Source organism: Lepisosteus oculatus, chromosome 9 (assembly GCF_040954835.1).
Source record: "Lepisosteus oculatus isolate fLepOcu1 chromosome 9, fLepOcu1.hap2, whole genome shotgun sequence".
In the NCBI taxonomy this organism is placed as follows: domain Eukaryota; kingdom Metazoa; phylum Chordata; class Actinopteri; order Semionotiformes; family Lepisosteidae; genus Lepisosteus; species Lepisosteus oculatus.
The window spans coordinates 28,658,905-28,683,415 of record NC_090704.1 but is presented as its reverse complement, the minus strand read 5'-3'; the positions used below and the strand labels follow the sequence as shown (position 1 = coordinate 28,683,415).

Sequence of the window (24,511 nt, the reverse complement as noted above, 5' to 3'; positions counted from 1 at the left end):
CAGGACCTCTCTCTTTTTCATTTTGTCATGCACACATATGCTTTGAACATACGGTATTCTCACATATGCCTTGAACATACGGTATTCTCATTAGATACATATTAACTTGTTTTGAAGATCCACTTTCTCCTTTTGTCGTCCAGCCTTTTTATTGTTTATCGATATTAAAAAAGGAACATCAAATAAAGTGTATGATATGGTTAGCATTAGAATGTGAAAGATGTCTCAAGATACAGTTTACAGAATATCTATCATTTGAAAGTGATGGTATACACAATGTCTTTCTACATGTCTTTAAGCGCTTTGAGAAGCCACCTTTGAAGGTGCTATATAAAATAACATTTATTATTATTAAATGTCAGTACTGTCATGGTACACGTCAGAACGGGGTCAGGTGTTCTTAGTTTTTTTATTCCCAGTGATAGCTCAGGTTTTATGGAAATTAAATGCATGGGTGCGACAGCTAGAATTGTTAGCTCACAGTTTCTTAGATCAGTTCTCTAGATTCTGACTTGGAGTGCCAGATGTACAACATGTACTGTAGTTTGCATGTTCTCCCAAGGGCTACACAAGGTTTCTGTGGGTGTGCAGGCATCTCATCCCATGGTCCAAACAACAGCTGAATTATTAGAAATAACTCTTTCTTGATTTTTAGAAATAATCACAGAAATGTGATTCTTTAACTCAAATAGCTGCTGACTGCTACTCCTATTTCCCAAAAGGAGCCTAGGCTTAATGCTACAGGCAGATCTTGACATACAGTGTCATATTTAAGATCAGCCTTTAACAGTGACCATCATACTGTATCAGGGCTTACTTGACAGGTCAGGTGAAACTGCAGCACACATTGTATTCCAGACTAATGCAAATTCTCCTACTCGCCCATTCCCTTTCTCTGTGCCCATTCACTGCATGTTCAATGCTCAGTAGATTTTCTCTCAATATCCTACACAGTATCTAAGTTGCTTGATGCCACAGCATGTTTTCTCATTTATACAACAGTACCACAATTCTATTAAAACTGTTAGTTTGTTTGCAGATTAAATGAAGCAAAAATTCAAACTTCTATTGTACAGTGTGGTAAATTAATCCAGGTCAAGTGTGTGTTAAATGATACGTAATGCATTTAATTTTAGACTGCTAAATGGGCACAAGTGCCATTTGTCCTAGAATTAGATAACTGAGTTATTTTCTAAATACCTTGTATGTGGACAAATTACTTTTTTTTTATTTGTGTAGGTATAAACGTTTTCTTCAACTTTGAGTGATGTGGCATATTTTCTATCTTTTTTTGTTAATCAGTTAATAAGTTAATCTTTAAACCACTCAATCTAATTTATGTTGTTCTTCTGTAATCTATAATTTAAATGTACTTGCATTAAGATGTACAAAGCAAATTAAGAAAGCTGTAAGAACATGGCATAATTGGCTACAGTATACTCCACTTAGCTAACAGAAAATTTTGATGGGCCTGCTCAGCTCTTGACTGACTATAATGTTGTTTTTCTAGCATGTGCTATCAGATATGGTGCATTGCATCACCTGTGGCCTTTTCTTCAAACTGAATTGCTTGCTTTTCAACCATTTACAGCATAAAAGCCTCTAAAGCAAGTAGAACACTATGAAAGGGAATGAAGTAATGAAAGATGAATTTGGGTCTTTCCAAAATCTAGCATTCTGTGGTGATGTTTGCTTTATGTAAGCCAATCCACTGGGAAAATAATGTGGGTTAGATCATTGTCAAGACACCAGAAACTTGCAATTTTGTTTGACTTTTTTATAGACAAGCACTGAACAGCTAACTGTATGTTTGTGGTTTTTCTTTTTGAACTCACCCTTAAACATTAGCCTTTACAAAATAATAAATTATAACATTTTGAAAAAGGCTATTCTGCTGCTGTTCTGCAAAAGCATGGGAAGCAACAATATATGCATTATAATGTAGTATATCCATGATTAAATAAAGACTGTGTGAACTGAAAGGAGCAAACAAATCACCACCTGATCAATGCATATCCTCCCTTGTAAATTAATACAGATATGAGATACAAACGGTTAATTAATTCATTTAGCTGACTAGTATAAAAAACCTAGATGCAGACCTGAAGATAGGGATTCTGATTGAGAGGAGAGCCATGTCATTCTTCAAGCCAAACCAACAGAGCAAAAAGGGAAGGGAATACTGTAGCATGACAACATGCCACCTGACTAGCACAGCTTTTGCTCGATTCACAGCGTGGTTCTTAACTGTTTGCAGAGTTAGCTGCAAAAAAAGAAAACACTTTTTAAAGAGACAATCACACATGAAGGCCATTTTCATTCATCCAATTCTAGTTGAACGTGATCAAAATCATTTTAAAAAACTTTTAAACAAGCCTTATGTTATAATACATAAATAATTATATGCACAGTATGTTGCATATATTTGCTTAAAGAATCTTCTTGTTTCCACTAAAGTTTGCAAGTTTTTTGTATCCAGCAACATGTCTGTGTTTGGTTTGTTCTTTCTGATGTTCATGTGCCTGATCTTCCATGTACATGGCCTGTAGCCCGTTGCCCAGATGTGCATATATACTGTATATACACACACTTTTTTCACTGCATTTGGTAGCCCCCTCAAAGTGTTTTAATCTTTTTTTTACCATTAAATGTTTTTTACCATAACAATCGAGTACATAAAAATTAACATTCTTGTCTGCTATAACTTTAAAAAGGAATCTTTATATTAATCATTTTATAGTTAGTAGAAAAAAATAAAATGAATACAAGAAAGTAAAAGAGAAAACTAAGACGAGATTAATAATTTAACCAAGATGTCACAGTTTTTAACACTTGCAAAATGTAATCTAGCTGAGCAGTACTCAAACTGGATTTCGTTATTTTTAGTGCTTGATAATATCTGAGAAAATAATTTTATGGAATGAGGTGTCTGCATCAAATTCTGTTAATGACAAACGAGTACTACCTCCTTGTAAGAGCCTATGACTTACATAAGCATCTTGGTTTGGATCAAACAAATACACTATACAGTAGCAAGGTTTGAAGGAAATAAATCTGATAGCAATCTTAGACTGATAGTCTAAGCAGACAAATGAGTAAAGATTCAGTTTTATCCTTAAATTCAAGATATTCCCAGTACCAATTTGGCCAACAGTTTGAATTGGACTACACAACCAGAAGCACAAAATTAGTTGAGCATACACTATCAAGGGTTCAGAGGGTTTAAGGCATCCAAGCTATTGACTTCCAGCAATGACCTCTCTGGTATTTTGGGTTTGCAATTTTTTTATTGAAAGACGTATCCTTGATTTAATAAAGTTGAAATGATAATTTGTGATTATAATTTGGGTCTATAAAGCCAAAAAAATAATGTTTTTTTTAAGTGATATTTTTAACCCCACCAATGTTTTCTGTTAAAGAGATCCACTGTTATTCTGATCAGGAATAGATAATCAGTTGACTTATGGAACGGTATGCAGAGAAAGATTAAGAATGATTGAGTGAACTGCATTTCTATAGTAGCAAACAAAAAAGACTATGATAGATGCAAGTATATAAAACCATGAAAAGGTACTCGAAGAGCCAACCCAGGCTATTAACTTTAATGTAGTAACAAAGTCAAGTGTAAAAAAAATCAACACAATGTGTTGTGAGACTTTCGGGGTTGAGAACACACAAAAGACGTGTGGGTGTCTGGATATATTCCTCTGCCATATTTTTGAAGCAGATCCCTTGATAACCTGAAACAAATGGCTGGGTAAGATACTTGGATCCTGGTACTAAAAACCAAACAAGGGTGATGGTCCAAATGTCCTCCTCTCATTTGCAGACTTGCCTGTATTCTTTTCTACTCAATTATCTTCACAGCAAACTCCCTGGTGCTTCACTCTATTAGCGACAGCCGGAGAATCATGACCTCTAAGTATTTGGATGTGTAGCAGGAGAGCTTCAGTGAAGAAATTACACATGTGTGCTCATAAATAGAGTTTGTGGCACTGTCTAAAAGACTATTGCAGAAAGGTGCCAATTAATGTTATTAATGACAGCGGTTATGTGATGGGGGTATCTTTCTACTTGTAACTGGGCTGAGATTACCAGTACTAAATTTACATTTAAATCACTATAGTCCTGGGCCAAGAGATAACAGGTTTTAGAAGAGATTGCCAATCCACTTATCCACCCACTCCTGCTGGCTGCACAGTGCTTATCTGCCAGCTTTGCCCTGCTGGCTCACTGCGTAAATCTCAACCCTCCTATATTTATCTAGCACTCATAAAGACAATACTGGGAATGCAAAACAGTATTTCCAAAGGACGTGCAGCCTCCAGAGTGAATTCTCACTGCTGTTATGCGGTACCAGAGTTCCACTGTTTCTCAGAGGAAAGACTCACAGGCTTGTCAACGTGTGCTTGATCTCTTAAAATTGAGCTTTATGCTCAGAAGGAGAAATTTCAGACAGATGTGACAAAATCCCACATTGTAACTGAGCAATTTCAACTGCCTTTTGAAGATCTTTGGAAGGACAGGATTAAAGCCAATGTTGTGAAACGTTAGAAAACAAGTTACGGTGTGAGGCATTGGATGGGATGCGACAATGTTCTGACAACAGGAAAAGGAACAGATCTTCCTAAAGAAACACATTGAATTGATCTCCCACGAGTTTGGGAGTTACTTTATTGTGTCAAGGTGCTTTTACGTGAGTCATTCAGATACCAGGCAACAGCTCTTCAGTCTCTTGTATCCAATTCATTATTCAGAGATCTCCAGGGGAGACAAATGTGTTCCCCTGAGTAAAATACCATATAATGTGGGGGTGGCCTTTTTCTTTTTACACAATTCCTTTGGTTGTGGTGAATACCAGTTTTAAGCATCTAACATAAGGAAGTTGAGGCTTAACAGAAAGTGACAGTGATTTTTGTGGTGGTGTCGAACTTATTGAAACAAAAATAATACATTGCTCTTTAAATCATAAGTGCAGTTCATTTGTTCTTTATGGTGAAAATGAGCTGTACAACATAAAGAAGGGAGCTAATGGTCTAAGGTGCTCTAAGTAAATTATGAGGTCCCTGCAGGTGAGAGTCCTTCATGGTATAAATATGCAGAGGGACTAGCACTAGCTGTCCATATTTGTTGTGGATTTTCTGTAATAAAAACAAAGTTAAAAACAAAAAGAATCAGTTTGATCCATATAGCTCCACTAGCTGGGTGTAAATAGCTCATTTAGATATTTAAGTACAGTACCTTAAAAATTAGAGAAGATATTGACTTCATTAGTATAGCTGGATAACTCTTCCCACACTCCCACAAACATTTTTGCAAAAAATGTAACTCCTGTTTTTTAGTTCTGAATGCACTTCCCCATAGCTTCCAGTTGTGTCCACTGGTTTCCTGCTGATTCTGAATAAGGCCTGTGGTTGATTTTAATTCTTGATAATTCTGGGTATTTTGAATACCTGATAGTCTACTCTGGTCAAGACTACTACGCTCCAGTTCTTTGAAGTTGAGTATTATTAAGATCAGGAATGTATCTGGTCATTTGTGTTTTAACTGACTCCAGAGCAATTAATGTCTGTTTGCAATGTAATCACTAAAACTATACATGGTGTTCTAAATCAGGCACAACTAATGCACTGTGCATAATAAACACAACATTGTTTGATTTAAATCCTAAAATGTTAAGTATTCTACCATTTGCTTTTTTTAAACTTCTACAGTGTCTAGAAAATGAGAATGATATGGCAACATAAACAAGATTTACTTGTCAAATCTATATTTCTAATGCTGTCATCAATATGAATATTTATCAAGATTGAATGTCCCTAGTATACTTCTGCTTATAGATGATTCTCTATTTTAATTCTAATGATAACATAACATGTAACGGCATTTTACAATCAATTAGTTTCACCACTAGACCCATGACTGGAAGAGTTTTGTTTAAAGGTTATTAATAATATCCAGTGTTATTATTTACTCTTTAATTCTTTTTCTATAGCCTGGTGTATGCTCTCAGCTTCTCCCCTGGTAATCACCTTGATGAAATATTTAAGTAATACACCAGTCCTTTTCCTGTCTAAAAGAGTCCCTTTACTTACTTTACTATAACCTAATAAAACAGAGCTTTCCAAGTCAAGACCTTCACCTTTTTCATGGGACATATGCAAGTAATCTAGAGTCAAGATGGACTGGGTGAAGGGAGGACTTCTCCAGTCCTGGAACCAAAAACTGCATTCATAGCAAACAGGGCTTCAGTGACCCAGTAGGATGAAGATGACAAACCCTATGAAATATCTCATTGGTTGTCCGGGAGGATAAAGCAGCAGAATGAGACTTCCAATTCCACTGATCTCCATGCCATTCATGGTCTCACACAGTGATGGAAGCAGGAAAATGATGTCTGCAATCTTTTAGTCACAGTCTGACACCATAAGCAGCTGGAACTACGACTAAGCATCCCTTTTCAGGATTTGCTCTGCTCATGTCTTTTGGAGAGGATTCTAGAAAATGTGCCATAAATATAGACTTCCTCACCACATCTATGTAGCTGTGTCCAGTGAGATCACCTTTCTTAGAATTTAGGACCTGGAAAATCAGGACCTTAAGGATCGTTCAGAATTCTATAGTACATTTGTGGCCCAAGAACTGCAAAGATATGACATTGACATTACCGCCCTGAGTGAAAATCCACAAAATGAAGGTAAGTTATTGGTGGCTATTATTTTTTCTGGAAAGGAAAATCAGAAGAGGAAAGTTGGATAAATGGGGTATGAAGTGCCATCAAGATTGAAATCATCAGCCAATCTGCAAGAATCAATGATTTTCATGTGACTCTGTATTATATTAATAGAAATTTCTGTGGAAGGTGTGACTAAATTCTTAGTGGAAACCTGAAGGAGGAATAGATCCCTGTCTGTAGAATGGAAAAAAATTGGCATGGATTTGTCAACTCCAGTGGCATTCTTCTCCTTACTGTGGTCAGGTATTCAGAGCATGGACTCATCGTCACCTTGACTCTGCTCCACCACAAAAACACAAAACTCCTGGAAATACTCTCCATCCAAACGCCTGTATGTGACTGTGACTCTGTCACAGTCCATGCCTGGAATAACAAACATGTCCACATTATCAGAGTAATGCTAGGAGACTGGACCAATCACAGTCCATAGATCCATAGATTGGAAGCTAGTTTGATAGATCCATCTAATGAGATCTATCAAACTAGCTTCCAAACATCACCTGTAAAAAAAAAGAAATGTCATGGAAATTCAACATTGAAATACTGAAAGATCCAACAAAAGGCCTGTTTTCAAGAATGCATTAGAGAAAGGCTCTCAAGCTTTTTGCAACTAATAACAAGAGAAAAGTATTAATACCACCTGACAAAACCTCAATGTCAAAAACCACCAATAACATATTCCAGGAAATCCAACAAGGTGAAGGAACAAAGGAGAACCTGTGACATGAAGAACAGGTAGTAGGCGATTAAAGTAAAGGAAATTCAAAATTTTTCTGACACAAAATATCTGCCTTCTGTTCACTGTGATGAGGACTATTTACAGCTTAAATACCAAAGGACAAGACTTCAGTCCTTAGTACGAATTAAGGAAAGGGGAGAAATGTCTGAGAAAAGGAAGTTGGTTCCAATAGGGGGAAGTATTTCAAAGATCTACTCTATTCATTCATGAACCCACGGTCATTGAAAGAACATAATAAATTTTACAAATGAGATATGTAATAGTAGTATATTCATTTCCATCCCACAAAACCGAATTAGAAATAAGCATGGAACCCCTACTCATACTTAATGAGGAGATGGAAGTCATAAATAAAATGACAAATGTCATACAATAACTATATGTGAATTCAGTATCGTCCCTCTCTAGTATTTTATTATAATACTCCTGGTGTTCTTGGTCCTTTGATGTTTTGTTTTCCATTGGAGTCCCTTTATGAAACTGCACAAGGGAGATACACTAGGGATCTCATTTGCAGATTTTATTTAGACTCTCCTTTCTATTCTAGTTTGAATGCTTTGGATTTTTGTCCCTGGTCAACAGTAGTGGCAAATGTAATCCATAGTGTCCATAATATCTGTATCATTTTAGCTAAAGGCTTCATCAGTACACCACGTCCTCAACAATGTATTGTGCAGCCCTTCAGCTGGTTTCCCAAATCTTTGACTTCGTTTTGTATAGAACTGTTTTGATTAATGTTATTTATTTAAAACAACAAACAGGTCTTCACCTCCCATTGCTAGGATCCTGTCTGCTCTCCTGTTGACATCAGCCACCTTGGCTCTAGGGAGTCATGCTATTCTTGTTTCAGGGTTTTTTGATGCTTGTTTCATTCCCAGTATTCCTGAGACTAGTACAAAATAGTAAATAAATTCACAGAGATCTAGCCTTGTGCAAGTGTTATCAACACCAAATGCAGCATCCTGAAAGCAATGTGGTAAAATGGAGCAACAGTGATGAGTCTTTTCTTCTCAGATCATCTAATCAGATGAAAATATTCACAGTCTGATTGAGACCATGAGGCACATGGATATTATTTATTAGTTATAAGAGCTGCTGATAATAATAAATAATGAAGGGGTATCAGACAGTTCCATGGATCAATTGCAGTCTCCCAAGCCTATTTGTTCAGCCCATGTGGCAGAAAGATTTGTGGGACATAATTTACAAATTTTCTGAGTCTCTATAGCCCACACATAAGGCAAGTGGTCTTAGTGATGTCACTGCATCAGTCCCACAAAATCAGTGCTTCGAGTGGTTCTCTATCTCTGTCTAATCACAGTGCCCCCGTTTGATAATGTCACAAACCTCCTTTGTCAGGAGTCTTTGCAAGAAAGTGGTTGTAGAAAAGTGATGCTTCAGATATAAGATCTTTGTACAATTGGAAGCTGAGAACACAGAGCAAGAGAACCAGTTGTAGAAAACATTTTGCTGATGTCTATCAAATATCTGAAAATATTAAGCAAACATTAAGAATGTAATTCATTATACATGTTCATTTTTCTTGAAATTTTATGCTTGCATATTCTGTTTCCCATAAAACAGTTATGGTTTTCAGGTGAACTGCTTTTCAGTTATCATTACAGGCAAAGAGTGCTAGTTTCTTCAGTCCCTCAGGCAGAATTGACAAGTGATCACTAATTCCAGACCCTAAACATTTCATTTCATTTCAATCCTGCAGTTTACCAGTTGTGTACCCATTCCTCAATTTAAAGGTATTTTTTCCTTAATAAGTCCTTATTAGGAGACATTTTGTATAAAAAATATACATTTCCATTACTTTACATGTAAAAACATATGACTGAAAAAGCAAATAAAAAGATTTATTGTTTCTTTAGGCATAGTACCAATTCAACCTAAGTTTTATTTTAGAAAACAGCTTTCATTGACTGTGTCTCAACCATAACATCAACATCTCTGCAACACAAAAATGTTTTTGTGTGAGTGCTTAGTCAGATGTTGATGTAGGTATAATCAAAACAACACTTTACTTCATTCTGTGTATTGTTTATATAAAAAGGCAGAGATTCATTCACGCTAAAAGCTAAAAATAAGAAATACAGGTGATACTGTACAGCGACTTCTGTATCACTTCTGGTTGCAGTGGATAGGGACCTATGGACTTGGATGATTGTATAGATTACAACATCAACATAATGTTTGTTAGGTATGGGAAAAAAAAGTTATCCCATAAAATAGAGAAATTTAGTTTGAGAAAGAATGTTTGGGAGGAAAGGGAAGACAAGTGGAATGTTGTTCTTGGTGTTCTTTGGGTTCCAAGGCCTGATTGTGCCTGTAAGGACCCTGCTTTAATTATACTGTACATACAGTACAATTATATTAAATGGCTCCAAATATTAATTTTGGTTTATTGGCTTATTATTATTTATTATATATTGGTAAATTAATCAATTTAAAATGAAAAAAACTTAGCTACTAAACTACCACATGATTAAGCTAAGAACTTAGAAGATGGGGTTTGAATTCTGAAAATGGAGAAGCCTAGACGTGGACTGGTTTCTTTAACATATATCAGACTGGACTGCATGAGTTGACAGGTCCTCTGTGCTCTGGTTGAATAGGTTTACCACAAGATACAGTACAGTTTGTGACTTTTGAAGGGCATGTCATGCCATGTTCAGAGAAGCCAAATAGCAATAGTTCAAGCTTCTGCTCTTTTGCTTTTATGATTACGGCTTTTCTATCAGTGGGCAGCCAGGGATCATATTCAATATCACAAAATGTTAAATGATGATGGATCGGAGGTTGATGTGTTCAGCACTAAAGGCAGGAAGATAGCTGACACTCAATGCAAGAAATGCTCAGTTGTTTTGCATGTGGGTGGCTGTGCAGACAATATAGAACACAGCTCAGACCTTGGGTCCTCTCACTGTTAAATTATGATAAGGTTTCTAAGGTTTCTTGAAGTCTGTAATATTTGCTTTTTACAAAGTATGTAGGTACAGTATGTGTCCCCATATGAACTCTTTTTCTGAGAAACCAGCAAGAATTCATTAACATTATTTTACCTCTTTATTTTGGTCTATTTCTAATTTCTAAGAAGAAGAAAAATCCAATTCATTTTTTTAATGAGATGCCTTGAGTGGATAGTTTAAAAAATACAATTTATACACCATTGTATGTATTAAATAAGAGACAGAGACAAAGTGATTATTTTCCTTATTATTTCCATGGAACCTTAGAATTTAATGATCACTTTAGGATTGCTTTGTAGAATATTTGGACTTTTATAGGACCATTGCTTTCTTTCCTAATGGAATGTCTCATACAGTACAGTGTACGGTATATTTCAAGTTAAATGGACATTTCCTCCTAAATTGAACATCATTTTCTACTGACTTAATATAAGGAAATGATGTAGGGATCAGTGTTTGGACATTGGGCAAGCTTTGCAAATGGGCTTCAATGTGTTCTACAACACAAAATTGCTTCCCTGTCACAATTCTCCACAAGCAGCTTATGTTTTTTCAGAAGACATTAAAAATAACAATAGAACCAGAATTTCCCATTGGAATTTAAGCTGTTACAATCCCTCCATTACAACTGAGATAATTTAGAAACACAGACCTACCACCCGAGTTGAATATATTTAGCATAAGAAAAGGTAATTTTCCTTTATTTAAAAAACAAAGGTACAGTATATCACTACATACAGTACAACAAATATTATCTGGGAAATATATTCTTGCCCAAGTATAAAATTGACTTTTTTTGTGGCTTTGTTATACCTCTTTATGTTTTCCTTCTTAATATTAAGCATATACAGTATATATTTAGACATTATATATACTTCATGTCTCTATTTAAAGAAAGGACAATGCTGACATTGAGAATGACCACTTGAAAAAACAAAAAGCTATTTTTGAAATATTTTGACACTCCTGTGTGGCAAAATAAGCATACCTTCTAATGAGCAAATGTAAAAAGAAATACAGTATAGCCTTGTTTTCTGATCCAAGGCAACATATGAAGCTAATCAAAGCTATGAAGTATCTTCCAATATATTAACAAAAGCATTAATTTACACCTCGGTTTTATATTAAACTATCATTGTTGGTTTTTTTTTTTCAAAATGCAATGCAGTTTTAGAGGCAGAGAAATGAGAATAAAGTTAAACATATAGCAGAAGAAACATTACTTTAAGTAATGCAAAGAAGCAATTACAGTACTTGCGAATGGGCATGTACTGTACAGTCACAGGTGAGAAGCAATGTTAATTGATGAAATTAATTCTCGTTCATCCATATATTTAGGGAATACAAAAGCTCCAGTTTAGCAATGTGTTTTTTCAAAATCTACTAAATAGGAACTAAACTGAACATTTTCAATTAAACCCATTAGGAAAAGGGAACAGGGGTGAACTAGAGACTTTCATATGGGCTATCTTATGAAGTCATCTGTGTTAAACTGTGAAAGAATCACAGGGACTCTTAATTACTTTTATGTTTGTTTCTGGAGGTCCAAAATCCAGCACCGTTAGAGAGGGAATGGTCCTATTGCTGTGTTAGTTTCCCTAAGGAACTAGGGAAGACATCCACTCCTCTCAGTAAAAACAATAGCCTGAGGCTTAGCTGCCCATTCTCTCCAACAACTCATTATCAAACTGCACAGCAGCTTGTGCTTTTTCAGGTAACCCACCCCCACACTTACCCCTCAATTCTCAACTGATTTCTACATCTTCAGAATCTACTGACCAACACTTGTGCTCATCATGACAGAGTTAAATATAGTTGAACATCTTATTTCCTTTATGCCCCATGGTTGAACACCTGCTTAAAACCAATGAAGATTTTCCAATCAAAATCTCTCCGTTGAGTCATCAAGTGCTGAGAAAATGGTACAGTAAGTGAATTAGAAGAATGGAATATGGAATAAAGGTATTTTATCTTAATCTATGAAGGTAATATAGGAGGGAGTTGGTCCGGGGAGGATATTGTATTTAAAATGAATAATTCACAATCTTCAGGTTTATTCTATTGTATTATTTTCTATTTATTAATTTAAAAAGTGATGTTGTTTCTGTACTAGACTTTAGTGATGTCACCTCGAAACACTCTTTATACCATTTTGACAGCTATATTGGTTAAAATGTCTTTCTTCCTCCTGTGTACTGTAATATTGATATACTGTACAGTAATTCACTTGTCTTACTCAGTGAATGCAATGAAGCTTGCACTGTATGTGCTTTCATTTTTTCTTGCCTTGATTAATGTTTTGCTCTCTAGAGTTTCCACCAACCTTGTCCAGAACTCAGATGCCCAAGTCAAACAACTCCTTAATTTAATGACCACATCACTAGTCTTGACATCCCTGCACTGGTTCCCAGTGAAGTTCAGAGTTAAATGTACTCCTGCCTTTAAAGGCTCTGCATCAATGCGGATCAATACCAAAATCCATTTCTTTTTACTTTACAGTGTTTTGAACTACAATTTGTGACCTACTTTGTTCTGCACTTTGTGACAAAACAAACTGGAAAACACAGAAAACATCTGAGGAATAAGGATGAAGATTTATCATTGGTAAACAGTATTAGCATTTACACAAGACAATAAAGGAAGCGAGCATTTACACATGGAAATGCCAATAATGACTAGCAGGTGGTCAGGATCAAATCCTGCACATAAAAGAGCAAAAGGAAGCTAAAATTGGGGTCATACAGAAGACTCAGACTAGGAGAACAAGTCAGAGAAAAGGAATGTCCTGTATTTGGAAGACAGAGCTCAGAAAAGCATGTCAGGAAAACTGAGAGTGCGAATCCTGTATGCAGAGAAGATGGTATGCCACAGTATTGGAAGAAGATTATCCAACTTTTGCAATGTGTAAAGACAACCAATTACAGGACAATAACAGGACTGACAAGAGAAAGTCCAGGAAATTCCTGAGAATACACAAAAACAACCTAGCCCTGCCTTGTGAAGGCTAGAATATCACAACTCCTAAGTGTAACCTTGGATCTCTTCAAATGACTTTGTATCAATACCAAAAACTAAATCAACGTCCCTTCTTCTTTCCGTGCACCAAGACTGTGAAAGGCTGATTTTACTTTTTGATCCGCTGTATGTTTTTTTTTATCTGGTTCAATTACTCTTCTGTTATATTTTGTTTTGCTCACACTGTAGCTCTTGAAATGTTATCTAAAAGGTACCATTTAAAATAAAGTTTGTTATGGAGTTTATTGATTTCAATATCTGTAATTGCTGTTATTTTATACTTTTTTATATCTTATAAAATTAATCTTTTTTTTTTTAGCAATTAGCAAAAAGGGAACCACCAGATGAAATCCCCATATTCATTAGGTTTTGACTCAGACTTAAAAAAACCCACATGGAACAGTGCATTGATACTGTTCCAGAAAACAGATTGATTTCCACAATTTGGATTGTGAATGATTTCCACTTCAGTCTTGCGGGTAACGCTAAGTCTGGCATTTTTTACAAAAAGGATAAAAGAGAAAGAATTTCAGTCTTACAGGCTCAGCTGCCAATCAGCTCTCCAGAATCTCACACCCTTGCGTCTCTGCTGAAAGCTGTTACTGGTGAGGAGCAGATCATAAATAATTGATTCTCTGAATGATGTAAAATTCTGTAAGAACCCAAGCCCTTTGTACTTTTGTACTACTGAAATTAATATTTCATTTCACCGTGTGTGAGTGCGAACACATGCACACCCACGCACATACAGCAATAGAGAGCAAGTTGAGGACACAAAGCGGCTCTGCTCACACCCTTGTACAGTGTTAGCAAATAGAGCAGAGTGACACAGACCAAATGGCACCTGTTCATCACCTACTGTATTTCCATTATCAGAGCACAGCACATGAGAACACAGTCGCACTAGACCAACACAGGCCTGCTTCTTCATCTCATGAGGCTCATTTCCTATTCTAATTTCCAGCTTTCCTTAGGTGTAGTTTTAGAATTAAAAAGGTAAATGTAGGTTTTCTTTATTTTTTTATTGGTCACAAAATCTTTCAAGATCAATGCCATCAAAAAATGTTTAATGCATGTGTTTCATTTAATATGAGAAGTTTAACGAAATGTAAACATAGAGTTATATGTGGTTATCTTAATACAAATTGTGATAAAGTTTTGAAAAAGCTATTTCCACAGCAGGAATTTAGTCTATGTGAATTCATTTTCATGTTATGCTTTTTCTCATGCAAATTAAAAAAAAGAAAATGCAACTGCCTATTGGATACACAGAAATAATTTGAATAGTGATTTGAACTGTTAATAGGAGCATATGATTCTATGTCCAGTTGGGTGATTACAACTGTACTGTATGTGGTAACAGCAACAAACTAACTTCAGTGTACACTGTATGTATCATCATTTTTTCAAACTCTTTTCCACATAAGGTATCTGTGTCATTTCATTCATACATTCCCTATGCATTTCTTCTGCACCTCTGAGGATTAAAACCCAATTTTTTCTTAGTTTAGTAGGATTTCAAAATGGTAAGCTATTTGAATATGCTGGTGAGAAAAACTGTAGCTCTCTAACAATTATACAGTATAATTTTATGTAATTTCTGTGACTGATGATACTGATATGTTGTACTGTATATCATATTATATTTTGTCCCTAGTTTATGTTTTAGTGCAAATTTGATCCAAAATGATTGCCTGTTTCTTTCATGCAATGTGCTGCTTTTATACTTAAAATCACTGAGTTATGAGTGGGCACAGCAAGTAATTCAACAAATACAACATCACACAAAAGGAATAGGATATTGGTAAGACAAACCTACAGTAAATAATCAAAAGGATTTATATTCTCCAGTTCAATTTTTCAGATGCATGGTGTATGATGTAGAAATAAAAGAATAGTTGTCAATCAGTGTATGTGAAATAATAAGCGATCCCTTTGTAGCGCCAAGGCTTATTAAAATACAGGAATTAAGTTTGCTTCTCCCTTGTCAGTCTCTCTGTCTCTCATCTCAGTGGTGCTTGATACAGGGAGGCCATTCCATTTGGTTCACAATTAAGGTGTTTTTCTAGCTGATAGAGTGTCCTGATAAGGAACAACTCCCAAAGCTGAGGTTCTCCAGCAACCCTAATAAATGGTAATCTCTGACACCTTACTGTCTGGCAGATTGCAAGAGAGAGTCATCCAAAGATGTTTACAACCCTAAGGTCAGAGTGCATTGTTACTCATCATCAGCCAATCAGGAACTAGTAGGGCAGGTTAACCCCAAGTGGGTCTCAGATACCCATGGAACTTTCAACCAATGAACGACCATAGTTCCTCCAGGTAAAACAGGCAGCACAGGGCTTCCTCAAGGCGCCTCCTGGACATCCTCAGACTCAGCTCGGACAACCATGTAACGGCCAGTGTGTCCGGGTGCAGGACTTAACTTTTGTTCTAAGAGTCGAGAACGGAGGTCACCGGCGCGTAGCCAAAGGATCCACCTGAGATTAGCCCAGCAGCAAGCCTCGTGAACCCACCGCGAAAGCTCACCTGATCAACAAGTGAACTACTGTTGGAGCTGTGGACAGCTGAATCTGAGTATTCAGAACTAGCGCTACATCAGGAACGAACCGGTTTTCTTCCTGTCTAAAGAGTGTGAACCGCAGTCACTTTTCTCCTGTGCACAAACTCGCTAGTAAAGCCAGAACTAACTAACCAGTCTTCAGAGAGCATCAGCAGCGCGTCGCAGCCGAAATCTCTCCCACTACTCTCCAGCCGCACCGGCCACTGCTTGGCACCGAGCCAGAGAGCGCCGATTGGACACAGCAACAAGCCTGCCGCTGCTGCTTTGTGTCGCAGGAGATCTGAATCCACACAGATTGGATGAGTATTCAACATTCTGCATTATAGCTCGAGAATTCAATTGTTACCTCAACCTGAGTTGATGTCAATTTAATTCCTAAGAGTGATGTGCTTGCTTTTGAGTATCTAGTATAGAAGTTGTAATCCAAGATCATTTACGAAACGGTCTAAATGAATGGTATACTGAACGTACGTCCTTCTTGGTTTGTAACTCTTCATGACTGAATACATACCTTTTGTATTCTGCTAACCCTCACGATAAGATCTGTTATGTTTATATGCACCTTTTATGCATTAATAAATGTACTCTCGTGCATTAGTATCCATGTGTGTGCGTTGTTGGAGTTATCCCGCAAGGTTGATTCTAACAGCCATCAAAGAATCATTTTGTGACTTACTGCTACAATTAATAATTGTCCCAGTAAATGTACAAACCCCTACATTTACTGGTGCCTCGTGAGCGGATGCCTTCACCTTTAATACAATGAAAGGTATAATTAAAATCAGCTCATTCATTAAATGAGTAACAAAGAAGGACTAATTTTGATCTCTCTGTCCTATATAATGGTCATTATATCCGTGACTTTGATGTGCACCATACAAGTTATTGGAAACACATCATGCGACAATCAAAAGATCTCAGAAACAAAGCAAGCTCATCAGTTTGCAGAGGATTACAAAACCAAGCATTTCTAAAACTTTTAGGGCTTCATCTATCTGCTGCTAATATCATGTTCAAGCTTCACCCATCAAGAAAAGACTGAACAGGAATGGTTTTAATGGGAGGATAGCCAGGAAGAAATGACTGCTCTCTAAAAAGATCATCATCGCCCATGGTGTTCATGAAAGAGCACTTGGATAATCCACATGCTCTTCTAAGCAGAATGGCTCAAAGTTGAAGTTTTTCAACACGATGAGAAATATTCTGTGAAGAGGAAACCAAGCACTGTTTTTCAATAGAAGAACCTTTTTCCAACCATCAAGCATTGTGGTGGGGTATCATGACATGGGGCTGCTTTGCTGTTTCATGACCTGAATGGCTTAACATCATTGGACATTGCATGAATTCAAAGTTGTCAGGAAGTTCTGTTGAAGAATGTCGAACCATCCATTCATCAGCTGATGCTAAACCAAAAGTATGTCATGGAGCAAGACAATAATTCTCAACATAAAAGTAGATCTACAACAGATGAAGAAGAAATTTAACATTATGGAATGTGGAAATAAACCTTATTGAAATGTTATGGCTCAATCTGAAAGTGAGCTTTTAATGCAAGCAAAAACTCAAATGTAACCAACTTGAAGCAGTTCTGTAAGGAAGAATTGGCCAAAATCTTAAAAGCAAACATGAGAGACAGATAAACAGTGGCTGCAAACATCTAGCTGAAGTCATTGATACTCAAGGAGGTGAAACTAGTCACTAAATCTATGGGTTCACATACTTATTCACAGGATGATATTGGTTGTTTGATCATTCTGTTAATAATAAACACAGCCAAGCCTAACCAAATTATTTAGATAATCTTCAATACAGAGGCTGTCAATGGAAAGTGGTGAAAAAGATGAGTGCCTTTCTTCTAAACAGATTGCTATTTGGCCACAGAGACAGTACAAGCCCACTCCCTGTTTGTTTTTCGGCTGTGTATAGGTAAAAATAAACCATGCTGCTGACTCTCTCTACTGGTAGATCACTTGGAGGTACAACAGTGAAGAGTAACAGTTTTAGTGGTTTTCATATGAAAAAATCCAAAATTGTGCTTTGTACTGTACGTGCATGTACTTAATGATCTACCAATCAGAGAGTAGCCTTTATTAAAATTGCAATTGATAGAGAATTGTCTTACAATAACTTTTCTTGAAGTGGCAAACAATATCTCTCTTTTTACTTGTATAGGCAACTCATTTTTTTCCCCATGATCTCTCTCAAGGATCAGACTCAGTGAAAATGTAATTCTTTAGATCTCATGCAAATATGTATTTTTCACAAAACAACTATGGAGCTCTCTACCTGATTATGTCCTAGACACTGTTACCATGAGAACATCTGTATAAATAAATATCAGTTGTTCTTAGTTTACTTTGGTGGGAGAAGCTGGGTACCTACTCAGTTTATGTTCAAGAAGATTACATATTATGTTTTAATTGATTTATTAGTGATGTTGATGTCAGAATCTGGTAAAGTGCATTAGCAAAATTAGTAAAGCATATACCCACCAACCACTTACTAACAAAAAAATGCAGGACACTAATAATTGTGACCAATAAGGTCTTGAGAAAGTAAAATGCTTTTACAAGGAAAAGATAAATAAGTCTCGATAAGTCCTTAAAACAAGAAATGCTTTTTATAGACACAATACCTCACATTCAGTTTGTTCATTTCATTAATAATTTAATGACAAATGCCAAATATTTCTGGAAGCCAAACAAAGAAATGAAAGGAAACACATACAGTGACTCCAGAGTTTCTCCTCTATCCAACTCACTGACTTTCAATTATCTACTCAGGAGATGAGGGAAAAGTTCTGTTTACTTATTATTTTGCTTATTGAAAGAAAGAGAGCACTGTGGTTGGCATAGTCATTCAAATTGGAAAACTGCGACACTACTAGCAAAGCAATGTAGTTAAATCAGGTGAGAAATAAAACTCAGAGTGTATGCTGTTCTGTCTCAAGTAGAATCTTAAACCACAGCTGCATTCCAAAACAACCAAATATCGATTATTCCACGGCAGGCTGAATCTCAAGAATATTCTATAAGTAGATAAGATGAGATAGCAACACACAACAAACCCTGGTCACTATCAAAGCACTGAAAACCCCAGGCAAGCACTACTCTGAGTTTGAGGAATTGGATTGACTTACCCACTGAGAACCACGATGAAGTCCATCACATTCCAGCCATTCCGCAGATAGGAGCCTTTGTGGAACACAAACCCTAAGGCCACGATTTTAATTCCAGCTTCAAAGCAAAAGATTCCAATAAAGTAGGGCTCAGTTTTTTCCTGGAGAATGGAATGAGACAATTATGTACAATTAATCACCAGCAGGTGGTAAAAACATCTACAGAAGGCATCAAAGTGTCAATGGAAATCAAAGTCACAGTGGCACCTCATTAATCCTTGTCATTTCAATGACCAGAAGAAGAAAGGAAGCCAAACAGCCCTGGAAAAAAGAATCCAGTTGTATCAGGAAAGAACGGTAAAGGGTGAGTTCAGAGCCATTGGAAACTGAACAGATGTTTACACAACTTTTATCAGTGTGTAGGAAAAACAATAGGCTGTAAATAATCAGAATTCTGTACATGCACTGCATAGAGTTGATGGATTTTATGTCAATGTGGACTATTCCTCAATGCAATGGAAAATAATAGTGTACACTGAATATTTCAGAAGGACCTAATGCTAACCACAACTTGTACTTGCCATGTGGGCATATCAGCATGTCTATATAGCTTACTGCATTTCATAAAGCACATATTTTTTCTGAAAGACAGTGCAAGCTACAGTATGTACTGCTCCTAATTGCATTCATTATGATTCTAGAAATTAACCCTCCTCATTTGATAAGAAATTTGCCTTGTATTGTTAACAAAAAAAGCATTTTTTTTCTTTTCTCATTATGTATTTTTAGGTTGACATATTCAATGTATACAGTATAAACCTTTTTAAAGTCACAAAATGCTACTAAAGTACGATTATAATATGCCAAATCCATGCATATCTTTTGTATCAACACTGTTAGATTCCTAGATCCGTCACTTTTAGTGTATTTAACACAATTTCTTAGATAAACAAGACTGACACTTTCAAGCTGGACTGTACAATATGTAAAGCAAATACCAGTTAACTAATTTTGAAATCTAAATAACTGAATGATGTAAATGATTTATCATTTTATCCATACATGTTTACAGTGGATAAGGTGATGTAAAATTTATAGATCAAATAAGGCCTTTTATTTACCCTGCAGAACAAATAGTGGAAAAACGTTACTTGGAAGAATTGGAAACTATTTGATATAGACATTGACATTTGACTCATTTCATTTGTATTTATTCTGCTGTATCATTCAGGAGGGCCTACAATTAAAATGCATATGGGACACATGCAAATGCACTGTAGCAGTTCAGAATATTATCAGAGTATGGTACAGCCTTCCTAATCAAATCTGCAAATCTGTACACGTCTACTGTAAGTATCATGGCAAATTGACCTTAAACACTATACTTTCATAAGAACCCCCAGTCAAACCAATTACACACTAAATGAAACCAATTTCATTCTTCTATTGCAAGATGACCTAGTGAATACCCATGGGAATCAGAATACGTGTGACTTATATGTACCAGAAAAAAAATGTGACTGGAAACAAGCATTAATGATGGAAATCCGGAGAAAACGCAGACCATGAGACATTCGTTTTCATTCAATTTGTAAACAGGATTTCCTTTTCTTACTGATTATTTAATCATACCTTTCTATGCAACAATAAACAGCAAAAGAAGTCAAGGATGCTTATTTGAAGAGACTGAAGTGGCGAGCTACATCAGAGTGCATTGGCGGCAAAGGAAGAAATAACGTTCAATTCCACATTGAACACCAGAAACATAACATTTCAGCTGTTCAGGTGAAGAATAATTTGCTTCTTTTCTCTATCTTTGAGCATGGAATTAACTCTTACGTGTTCCAAGGATACTTTTCTGCTGCTCCTGCAACGGACGTACTGTAGCCATGAGATTGGACTTCCTCAAGACCTCTAGATACAGTACTTTTGTTTCTATACATTATATAAACATTGTTAAACAAAATACAGGCTGACAGATGTAGTTCTGGTGGCTTCAATGTCTGAACCCCATGAATGTCCTCACAGGCCTCTCATCCATATATTGACAAGGCCCAATTCTTGTGGAGCCTGTGACATAGGATTTGATCATACAGTATGGCTACAGGTGTTGAGGAAGTCAGCATTTGATGCTTTCTAAATTCACCCAAAGTGATATTAACAGCACAGTTTGTATCATGGTTGTGTTGTCCTGAAAAGCTATATTGCATGCCATTATAGATGTTCTTCAATGGCATCCACTCTCTGAAAGTGTCAGATGTTGCTTTTCCTGGATCTTGGAGTAGTAAAGCTATTGGTAGCAGATATTGAAAGAGGATATTAGTATTTCAAAAACATTTAAAACTGCATTAACCAAACTATGTTCTAAAGGACAGTAGCTGATAAAAAAGCAGGTAGGGCCAGTGATAAGGATTATTATGGGACATTTCCTTAGGGTAGCCACTTGCTTCTTCCTCTTCTCTTTACATAAAATAAGAAAGTATTTTAATGATTATGTAGTTTTGTATTCTAATCTCATTGGAATAATGTCCATTTTTCATTCTTCTTCTGATATATGTCTATTTGTTTTTATTTTATTAACACTCATTCTGTTTTCATTTACTGTTTTATAATCCACTGTAATGGAATCCCAAAACTACAGTATATACTGTATCTGGCAGTTCTAGCTTTAAAAGAAGACAGCATTTGGTTAATGAAGAGTCCTTTATATTGTGGAGGTGTCCCCACATCATCTGTTTGTCAGGAATTTCTCTCTTTATGGAAACAATTTCTCACATCTTGTCCCCACATTAATAGTAATATGTGCCCCACCCACACACACTCCCACATAAAACAACACAGCAAGTAACAAGCAAGGTCAGCTGAAGCAGCAATCTAATAGCCTCCATTTTCTCATGGAGCTGTTCTTTTCTTTCAAGTGCTCTTCACAGCTGTGCTGAGAGCACAACAGTTATGGTAAAAACATCAAAATAAATGAGAAAGAGAGCTCAGAGTACATATCCCTTGAGGAATATATATATTCACTACACCTTCAACACAAAGGTGTAATCCACTGCAACCTCACTTCCTAATTGAGGGCCTGTCCTAGAAGCAGGTTTTTATTCTACCTGAGCTCTCAGTTAACTAATGGATATATTTATTGTCTAACTTGTACTAATTGACCAGGTTTGTTCAATTCTAGAGATGTAAAGATGCCTATAAATACAGCTGGATTACTGCCTTCCAGGACTGAAGTTATTAAATGTTGTCCTGGATGTTTACAGAGTGATACAGTCCATCAGGTATAGTTAATCTGATTTATAGGCACAACCCTGACTCAACCTGTGCAAGCTCTTACAATGTGAAACTCAAGTTTGATGGGTTGAGCAAGGCAAAATTATGATGTCCACCTGGAAGGGACAGTGTACTCATGGCTTGGAACAGTATTCGGTGAGAAGACAGAATAGATCCTTGAGTTAAAATTTAATGCATTCATGCTTAGCGTCCCTTCTTTATCTTAATACAAGTGCATTCTAAATGGTCCTATACATACTGTTTTGTATGTGTATGTGTACACAATGTAAATGGTTTCTGACTACATTTACAATAGGCCAACTCATTAAAATGAAACCCTACGCATTTGTTAAATCTAATTTGAAGAGCGAGTGTAAAAATGTTTATTAACCACTCTGCTTTAAGGAGATGGTAGATTTCCGGAGTGTTGCCACAGACATTGTTTGGGGCCTCCATTGGAGCTGTTGGACCATACTGCAGTTCCCATTTATCAGAAAATTGGAGGGAGGTACCACTGAGGTTAATAGGGGTGGATATAGGGGTTTTGAGTGGGGGGAGACTGTTATTTAGATTTTTAATAAAATGTTCACATTGAAAATTCACACTGCCAATTAGAATTTGAATTTAACTGCATAGGAAACATTTGTGCCATTCAACAAAGAATATTGAAAGACCTTTGAATTCTGCTTGCACATATTGTAAATATGATTATTGTAGTACAGAATTACTCACCAGTCTCTTTGACATGGGTGTCTTGTCATCTCCGGGAAGGTGCTGCTCCAGAGCCAGAACAATGCAGTTTGCTATGATGGTAGCCAGGATCATGTATTCAAAAGGAGTGCAGACAGGTTAAGGAAACAAACTTCTTGAAAGTAAATAAAAACAACAGAATGTTTAATATAACCAACAATTAAACATTTGAATAAAACGTCTTGCAACTGTGTACATTTTTTTGTTTAAAAAAAGACACAGAATTTTAAGGTGACTAGTGACCAGAAAAGAAATGTGACATTCTTTTCCCCTCTGTCAAATATACAGATATTAAAGATGAAATAGCATTCTATGTTTGCACTATAAATTGATGAATAGCATAAATTAAATGAGAATTAATGATCATTAATATATATATATATTACACCACATATAACATTTCTCATTAAGAAGTATTATTCCTAGATGACTTTAGTTTAATAAATGTCCAGGTGCTTTACAACATGATAATAGACCATGAAATCTAAATGAAACAGAAGAGAATAACTTCAGGATTTTAGCAGCAACCACAACAAGCCTGTCACTGTAATGTATCCAGAAAATCTGGAAAGTACGTCAAAGCAAAGTTCAGATGATTTCTATTCTAGCAACAGTAGTTTTTTTATTTTAATACAGCTGTTCAGGCATATACTGTAGCTTCATCAGTTTATACACAATGTGTGAATAAATGTAGAGCCCGAAGTTTCAAGAAATGTAACTAAAAAGTCGGCAATTTTATTCACCTGCTTTAATGAAAGTCTGACAAGTAGGAATGTGAGGAATGAAATGCAGAAGAGCACAAGTGCTTAATTACATCAACTTTACCCAAGATTTAAAGAGCAACGTCAAATATTTGCAATGCAATATGTCATTTTATAATTGTTTGCAGTGCCAAGGGTTTATTACTTCGGTAGCTCCAGTCTAACCTACCACATCTACTGTATTAATATCCTGCCAAGATGAAAAGAGTAAATAAGGTCTAATTTAATAAGAATTTACAGAAGTAATTTCTGTTCTAGAGTACCATTTGTGAGCTAAATGGTTAGACTATATACTAATCACCAAGGGATGTGGGCTCAGAATTTACTACTGAATGAGCTGTACTGTACTTCTCCATTATCAGTTGTACCTACAGTATAATGCAAAGCTGATGCAAAAAGGTTGGCCACAGCGGTTGAAATGGATTCAGTTTCTGTAGACTAATAAAAAAAAACATTTTAAGATTAAAATTCATACCTTCACTGATTCAATTATTCTGCCTGTAAAATGTAAGAATGACATCCAAATAGGAACCATGCCAATTCATCTGGGCACATCATAATAATGGAATCCGTGTGAAGCA

At 36.1% G+C, this 24,511-nt stretch overlaps 1 protein-coding gene across 7 annotated transcripts in view; it reads right to left on the bottom strand.

Moving 5' to 3' along the window:
- Positions 1-23,252, bottom strand: part of LOC102692022 (voltage-dependent R-type calcium channel subunit alpha-1E) — a 177,999-nt gene extending 154,747 nt beyond the window's left edge. For all 7 annotated transcript variants that reach the window (XM_069194329.1, XM_069194332.1, XM_069194328.1 and 4 more), the window contains exons 1-2: positions 23,152-23,252; positions 19,168-19,307 (exon numbers count right to left, since the gene is read on the bottom strand). In XM_069194329.1, the coding sequence (XP_069050430.1) occupies positions 19,168-19,307; positions 23,152-23,244 (233 nt within the window). In that variant the 5' untranslated portion in view covers positions 23,245-23,252. The remainder of the gene's footprint in view (positions 1-19,167; positions 19,308-23,151) is intronic.
- Positions 23,253-24,511: the final 1,259 nt, after the last annotated feature.